Below are 8,284 nucleotides of genomic sequence, written 5' to 3'. Positions count from 1 at the left end.
GCCTAGGGATTGAATTGGAGCTGCAGCTTCCGGCCTATACCACAGCCATGGCAACACCAGATCCAAGCCACATCTGCGACCTTTGCCACAGCTTGTGGCAACACTGGAACCTTAACCCTCTGAGCAAGGTCAGGGATCAAACTTGTATCCTCACAGATATTGTGCCACAATGGGAACTCCTCAGCTTCTCCTGGTTGCTGGATCCTTTTAGGTAAGATGATGAAGATGGCGATGATGGGCCTGCATGGCCTCACTGATGAAGATCAATTATCTGGTTTAGTGACACTTGAGAAACCCAATGAGTAGTGGAAAAGCAGAGCAGTTTCCACTGCTGTGAGTTGGGGTGAACCCATCAACAAACTGCTAACTATCCCCTGAGGGCTCTGTCCCAGGTAGGAGCCCTTTCGCTGCCCACAGATTTGGAGCAACACAGTCCTCTATCCTCCAGGACCTATAGGATTAGGTAACCTTCTATCCTGGACCACGAAAGGGGCATGTGCAGCCCTTCTGGGAGGGGAATTCATGAGAATCTCATGCTTTACTCCTATTGTCTCTGCCATGAGCCTCTTGAAAGGTGAGCTCTTTGCAGGCCAGAAAGTCTTTCCCTTGCTAAAACAGAAAGCACTTTCTGATTCCAAAGGCAGCCCTCTGAGAAAGAAGAGTTTTAACCAGCACTTTTATTCTGACAAGTAGCCCAGGTCTGGAGCAAATGTAAACGCCCTGGAAACTGGAGCTCTGAGTGACCACACCCTGCCCACAGCACACCTCCACCTGACATGCTGTGGGTTCTGCATGTGTTATGACGTGGTCTCTGTGTACCACGGGCCTAATCCATGAGCCCACAGGGTCCTGGACACACCCTCGCATCTTGTGTCTCCCAATTCAATTCTCTTGTCAGTCTGAGTGAGTTGTGGGGACCTGGGGTTCCTGCTTGGGACAAGGAAGATTGGGAAAATGGGACAGATAAGAACGATGCCTCTGGATTTTACTGGAGATGCTGAATGCCAGGTGGATTCCGGCATGGGGTTCTCTCATACAACTGGGAAACTCAGCTCAGCACTGCAGACACCACTTGTGTGCACACACAGATTCTCTCTGTGATATAGTTTGCATTAGTGTTTTGTATAGTGTTTATTTCATAGGTAAATGACTAACATTCTTGTCTTTCCAGGATCTGGCAAAAGCAAGAGGGAGGGAGGAAATATCTTCCCCAGGACTGGCAGAGACCCAAACAAATCTGGGAGGGGTCCCTGAGGACGAATGACAGGACACTGAGATCTCTGGTCCCCCAGGATGGTTTCCTCTGTGAGGAATGTGGCTTTCAGGGCCTGTTGTAGCCCCCTCTCATCTCCATGGCTACTGAGGATGTTGGTCCCCTCCAGAACCAGTTAGGGCTCCACCCAGGCCTGTGATGGACTCCGTGATTCCCTCCAGGGCCTAGGCCAAGGTTGGGGCCATGGGGGTGGTAGACAACGGTGTTAAAGTCATTTCTCAGGGACAGAGACTTTCTCTAGAAAAAGAAGGGAGAATCTTTTCAGAATTGTATCCCCCTCTTCCTTTCCCAAGCCTTCACCATAGATCCTTCTTGAATCTTCTTCCCCTTTAAATCATCTTCCACACTCAGTAGTCCTTCCTCCAGCTTTTATTTCTTCTTTAGCCCCCTGCTTTCTCACAAGTCAATAGTTTCCTCTGCACGTTGATTGGCACTGCTGGTTCTAACTTGCTGTTTCTCTTTAGTAACTTTCTCCTGATCGTCCTCTCCTCCCTACTCACCCCTAACTTGGTGACCCTACTATTCATACCCCCTTTCCTTATGTTCCTGCTACTCCTTCCCCCAGGCATTTTCCTATATATTAGGCACTCACCACACAGAAGAAGATCCCAACAAAGAAGCCCACAGCCACTACAACCGAGACCAGAGTGATGAGGAAGATTTCCCATGGCTTCAGGGACCCACTGGGCTTCACTTCACTCACTGGAGTACTAGCACTTGTGCTGGTTCTGTTGGAAGTTGTGTGTGTTCCAGTTGAAAAGGGTATACCAGAGTATCCTGTGGTTGCAGTGGATCCAGCTGTGCTAGTCCCACTGGAGGTTGTACTGGATCCAGTACTGGAGGTTGTACTTGTCTCATTGGAGGTTATACTGGAACCAGTATTGGCAGGTGTGCTGGTCTCATCAGAGATTGTGCTGGTTCCAGTGTTGACAGGTGTAATAGTCCCTCCAGGGCTCATGCTGGGTCCACTGTTGGAGATTGTGCTGGAACCACTGGGGGTCCTGCTGGGTCCAGTGCTGAAGGCTGTGCTGGACCCGCCAGAGGTCAGGCTGTACCCAATACTGGAGGCTGTGCTGGCCTCTTTGGAGGTCATACTAGAACCAGTATTGGCAGGTGTGCTGGTCTCACCAGAGATTGTGCTGGTTCCAGTGTTGACAGGTGTAATAGTCCCTCCAGGGCTCATGCTGGGTCCACTGTTGGAAGTTGTGCTGGAACCACTGGGGGTCACGCTGGATGCAGCATTGGAAGTCATGCTGGATCCAGTGCTGAAGGCTGTGCTAGATCCTCCAGAGGTCGAGCTGGATCCAGTGTTGGAGGTTATACTGGAACCACTGGGGGTCACGCTGGATGCAGCGTTGGAAGTCATGCTGGATCCAGTGCTGAAGGCTGTGCTAGATCCTCCAGAGGTCGAGCTGGATCCAGTGTTGGAGGTTATACTGGAACCACTGGGGGTCACGCTGGATGCAGCGTTGGAAGTCATGCTGGATCCAGTGCTGAAGGCTGTGCTAGATCCTCCAGAGGTCGAGCTGGATCCAGTGTTGGAGGTTATACTGGAACCACTGGGGGTCACACTGGATGCAGCGTTGGAAGTCATGCTGGATCCAGTGCTGAAGGCTGTGCTAGATCCTCCAGAGGTCGAGCTGGATCCAGTGTTGGAGGTTATACTGGAACCACTGGGGGTCACGCTGGATGCAGCATTGGAAGTCATGCTGGATCCAGTGCTGAAGGCTGTGCTAGATCCTCCAGAGGTCGAGCTGGATCCAGTGTTGGAGGTTATACTGGAACCACTGGGGGTCACGCTGGATGCAGCGTTGGAAGTCATGCTGGATCCAGTGCTGAAGGCTGTGCTAGATCCTCCAGAGGTCGAGCTGGATCCAGTGTTGGAGGTTATACTGGAACCACTGGGGGTCACGCTGGATGCAGCGTTGGAAGTCATGCTGGATCCAGTGCTGAAGGCTGTGCTAGATCCTCCAGAGGTCGAGCTGGATCCAGTGTTGGAGGTTATACTGGAACCACTGGGGGTCACGCTGGATGCAGCGTTGGAAGTCATGCTGGATCCAGTGCTGAAGGCTGTGCTAGATCCTCCAGAGGTCGAGCTGGATCCAGTGTTGGAGGTTATACTGGAACCACTGGGGGTCACGCTGGGTGCAGTGTTGGAAGTCATGCTGGACCCACTGGGGGTCATGTTGGATCCAGTGCTGGAGGCTGTGCTGGATGCAGTATTGAAGGCTGTGCTAGTCTCAGTGGAGATTGCCATGGATCTAGGGTTGGCCATGACCACACTGGAAGTTGGGTGTGGCCCTAAAAAGACAAAAAAAAAAAAAAATTGAGATGGGACTAGGTATTTGGGTAATTATATATGCATTAAAGTTCCAGAGGCTCCTGATCATAAGGCAAAGGCTGGAGAAGAATAAGTTATATGTAGTTTAAATGTAAAAGACCTCCCAGAATTTCAGGCTGCAAATCAAGATCAATAGATATAAGGAGGCATTTCCTCCTTCTTGAAGGCTCAGCTGGAGTTAAGGTTGTGCCCTTTTTTGCCCCTCACTACCTTAAAGGACAAAGACACTCAATCACTCCAGATGAACAGAATTTATCTCACTTGTCATTCATTTTCCTTTAACTGGGACACGAATGCCTATCACCTCACCCCACGCATGTGTGTTTTCCCCTCAGGCTTATTCGAACTAACATAGGATTAAAGTCAAGCCCTATTTGGGGAACCCCCCCCCTCTGCAATGGGGCACAAATTGAAGTTAAGTCAAAATCATGAGTAAAACTAAATAAGAAACTGAGATAAACAAGAATAGGGGTGACATGAAGGAGGGATTGGATTTGATCTGAGAAGTTTTGGAGAGCAGACTGGATGAGTCAAAATTATGTGAGGGCTAATTTTGATTCAAAAATGATGAATTCTGGAGTTCCCGTCGTGGTGCAGTGGTTAACGAATCCGACTAGGAACCATGAGGTTGCAGGTTCGATCCCTGGGCTTGCTCAGTGGGTTAGGGATCCAGTGTTGCCGTGAGCTGTGGTGTAGTTTGCAGACACGGCTTGGACCCCGCGTTGCTGTGGCTCTGGAGTAGACCAGTGGCTATGGCTCTGATTAGGTCCCTAACCTGGGAATCTCCATATACCAAGGGAGCGGCCCTAGAAAAAGCAAAAAGACCAAAACAAAAAACAAAAAAACAAAAATGATGAATTCTAAGTGAACAATAGGAGACAGCCCAAGAAGTGTTTAATAGAGTGTCAGATGTGTTAAGACAAGTGGGAGTTAGTTTTGACTCTTGAATCCTTTTTTCCTTCGTCTGAGGCTGACTCAGGCTGATTGTGGAGCCAGGGTTAAGGACAGGAGAAAAATTAAAATTTTAGAATATTTAAGAGTGATTTTTTTTTGTATTTTTTTGTCCTTTTTTTTTTTTTTTTTGCTATTTCTTTGGGCCGCTTCTGCGGCATGTGGAGGTTCCCAGGCTAGGCTAGGGGTCGAATCGGAGCTGTAGCCACCGGCCTACGCCAGAGCCACAGCAACGCACGATCCGAGCCCCGTCTACAACCTACACCACAGCTCACTGCAACACCGGATCATTAACCCACTGAGCAAGGGCAGGGACCGAACCCACAACCTCATGGTTCCTAGTCGGATTCGTTAACCACTGTGCTACAATGGGAACTCCGAAGAGTGATATTTTAAAATAATCATTAACTCTTCTTGTTCTTAATCCTGAAAACCCCAGCCATATCATACAGGTTATTTCTATTTTATGGATGCAGAAACTGAGGCACAGAGAAGTTGAGTCACCCAAAATGCACAGGCAACAGATGGAGCAATGAATAATTCAAGTGTAGGCAATTGAACACTGGAGTCCACAGTTTTAACCACTGTGCTCTGACTGTCTCTCAGGTGATACCTTATTAGACTGAAGTGATTGGAGTAAAATGATAACCCTCACTCTATGGAGGAGAACCAGAGCTATTGCTAGCAGTGGTAATCATCTCCCACAACCCCTTAAAAGTTCTCAGACTACCCACTTTAAAAGAAAAGCACTCACCATATCCTAAAAGTAGGAGATGCAACAGTAACCAATACATAAAGGGAATGTTTCTTTTCTGCATCTTAATCTGCGTCTTTGTAGCTGAAAAACAAGATGCTTGGATTCCAGATGTGGCCAAGACCTAGAAGGCAAAGAACAGTATTCTTGAGAAAGGAGAGTTCAGGGTGAAGAGATAAAGGCTGGAGCTTCCAGGAGGTTGGGTATCCTAAGTATATGTTCTTGGAAAGAATCTTGAGCTTGGAGGTCGCAGACTGGACACCTGGGCTCCTTAAGCTTCCTCCATGCGATGTTGTTGCCTCTTGTGTTATCATGGAATAGCTGCAGGGGCCTTTATAGCTTCACCAAGGTTGGGGAGGGGTTGGGAAGTTGGCTTGTTCTTCTGCCAACTGTGAGCAGCAACAAAAAACAATACTGAGCCTAAGAAGGAATAGACTGGGGGTCAAGAGGAAGGTGAGAAAGGAGAATGACATGATCACTCTAGGCAGGGCACTGAGCCGGGTTTGAGCAGGAAGTAGGACGGGTTAAGGAGATCAAGGTTGTCAGAGTGGAAGGGACCCACCCTTGAGGCAGAAATGGGGTCAGAAACCTGTTCCAGTTCAAGACCTTGTTTCCTGCTCAGGAAGCCTTGTGCACCTGAAAAAACCCTAACAGACTGAGCTGAGGGGGCAGGACCCCATAGCTCTGAGTCAAAGAAAAATATAAGACTTTAGGAATTCCCATAGTGGCTCAGTGGAAATGAATCCGACTAGTGTCCATGAGAATTCGGATTCAATCCCCGGCCTTGTTCAGTGGCTTGGGCATCTGGCATTGCCACAAGCTACAGTGTAGGTTGCAGACGCAGCTTGAATCCTGTGTTGCTGTGGCTTGGGTGGAGACCAGCAGCCGCAGCTCTGATTTCACCCCCAGCCCGGAAACATCCATATACCACAGATGTGGCCCTAAAAAAACCCCCCAAAACCAACCAAACAAAAAGCTTCGAAGAGAGCAGCAACTAGGGATCTGACTCCTGGGATATGGGCAGAAAAAGCAGACAGTACATTGCTGAGTATGCAGTAGACACTCAGCCATGCATATTGACTGAACAGGGAGAGAGAGATCCATGGGCAGTGTAGCCATCTTTGGGGCCTCTGGGGCATGGGGGCTGAGGTGGGGAAGAGTGTTGAATATGCAGGAAACAAGCCACCTGTCACACTCATAGCAGGTGAAGGGGTGGTATAAGGCCCCCTTCTGATTCTTTTGTTTGTTTTCAGAGGAATTCATAGGAGCTTTTCCTCCCTGGGATCCTTCAGCTGCTCCTTTTCATCAGCCTTAATGAGGCATCGCTCCGTAGGGTATACAACAGGCACCACACTAGGAGACTTCAATTGAGGGAAGGAGATACATAGTCCAAGTCCTAAAGGAACCTGGGTTGGGTCTGGACACAGATATAGCAGCAGAAAGGACACCCAGTCAACTAAATGAGCATGATGGAATAGACCCAAATGAGTGGAGGGTTTGGGGAACTCATGGGGAAGACCTCTTGCAGCCAAGGTGAAGAGGGTGGGATTGGTGGGAGGTTCAGTACACAGTCTGTCTGAGCAAAGTCAGCTGTCTCCACTCCCTGAAGAGGAGAAGCTTTGCGGAAGAGGCAACATCTCAGGTAGTTTATTTACTGGTGAGCAGGCATCCCCGACATGTAAGACCTGCTGGAAAGAAGCTGGCAAGCAGGAGGTGCGAGAGACATGAAGGAGCCTGGGATAAGTGAGCCTGAGGGTCAGGAGGGACGGGGCATGTTGGGGAAGGCTTAGATGCAGATCTTCCCAGAGGCTTCAATGAGCAGTTCGTGAGGTTAATGTGTGAGGGTCCTGGATTCCTAGCGATCCTATTCGGTGGCTGTAAAGCCAGTAACACTCCAAGAAAGAAATCTTTTCTTGCCCCTAGAATTATTTGGATGTAGAGGTCCTGAATTCAAACCAGACTTTACCTTTTAGAGTTATCCAAAAAAATTTACATGCATGTTTGTCAGTCTAAATGTAATTAACATTGCTACTCATTTTCAAAACAATACAAGGACCTTGGAACCCTTTTGTTCTTATTACCTCCTTCCACTCATATCCTAACATTATTAAGTATGCTATTTCTATCTTTTTTTTTTTTTTTTTTAAGGGCCTCACCTGCAGCATGTGGAGGCGCCCAGGCTAGGGGTCGAATCAGAGCTGTATATGCCAGCCTACACCACAGCTCACGGCAATACTGGATCCTTAACCCACTGAGTGAGGCCAGGGGTCAAATCTGCATCCTTGTGGATACTAGTTAGAGTCATTTCCTCTGAGCCACAATGGGAACTCTGAATTCTATCTTATTTTTTGACTTCAAGAGAGATTATTGCCATCTGCTTACTTACTGTAAGAACATAGTCACACAGCTACTCTAAGCTGCAAGAGAGACTGGGAAATATAGTCTCTTGCTGGATGGACATGTGCTCAGCTAAAACTTGACAATTCTGTTATTAAAAATGGAGAGTGGATATGAGTAGACAATCATAAAGCTATGACAATATCTATAGTTTTTTGTGGATCTGATCCTGCTGTCTATTCTGTTTTGTTTTGTTTCTTGCTGGCTTTCACACCTGAAACCTCATTTGTGAATTGAGATTTATGACTATAAATTTATTTTTCTTGGGTTGTTATCTGTATAAGACCTTTGAATCTGAGACAATGTTCTGTTCTCCCACAGAGAATTCATATGTTTTTGCCAAGCATAAGCAGGCAATACCGTTTGAAGATTCTTTTGAATTAAATTAGAGACTTGAGGTCCTTTTAACTACCTAGATTGCATGATTTGGGGCTGCAAATCATGGAAAGTATTGTGGTTCCAAGTTATTTCTAGAAAGGTGCTTCCCCATCCTCCCTTCCCCTGCACCAAGTTTAGGCACAGGCAGTTTTGTTTGTATTTCCTAGAAATAGAGGAGGAATGGGTTTGT

At 47.8% G+C, this 8,284-nt stretch overlaps 1 protein-coding gene across 1 annotated transcript; it reads right to left on the bottom strand.

The window, feature by feature from the left end:
* Positions 1-1,103: 1,103 nt before the first annotated feature.
* Positions 1,104-5,642, bottom strand: MUC21 (mucin 21, cell surface associated). Its single transcript, XM_047795716.1, has 3 exons — positions 5,320-5,642; positions 1,866-3,574; positions 1,104-1,510 (listed from the first exon to the last, which is right to left on the bottom strand). Exons 1-3 carry the CDS (start codon positions 5,381-5,383, stop codon positions 1,322-1,324), a joined length of 1,962 nt encoding a protein of 653 aa, XP_047651672.1. The 5' UTR covers positions 5,384-5,642; the 3' UTR covers positions 1,104-1,321.
* Between the last annotated feature and the right edge of the window lie 2,642 nt (positions 5,643-8,284).

The sequence above is a fragment of the Phacochoerus africanus genome, chromosome 9, assembly GCF_016906955.1.
Source record: "Phacochoerus africanus isolate WHEZ1 chromosome 9, ROS_Pafr_v1, whole genome shotgun sequence".
In the NCBI taxonomy this organism is placed as follows: domain Eukaryota; kingdom Metazoa; phylum Chordata; class Mammalia; order Artiodactyla; family Suidae; genus Phacochoerus; species Phacochoerus africanus.
This window is presented reverse-complemented; position numbering and strand designations above follow the sequence as displayed.

Coding starts and splice junctions, on each gene's coding strand:
- MUC21 (XM_047795716.1), bottom strand. CDS start 5,383: ATGCAGAAAAGAAACATTCCCTTTATGTATTGGTTACTGTTGCATCTC. Junction 3,575..5,319: donor TCTCCTACTTTTAGGATATG/GTGAGTGCTTTT, acceptor TTGTCTTTTTAG/GGCCACACCCAACTTCCAGT. Junction 1,511..1,865: donor TTGGGATCTTCTTCTGTGTG/GTGAGTGCCTAA, acceptor TTCTTTTTCTAG/AGAAAGTCTCTGTCCCTGAG.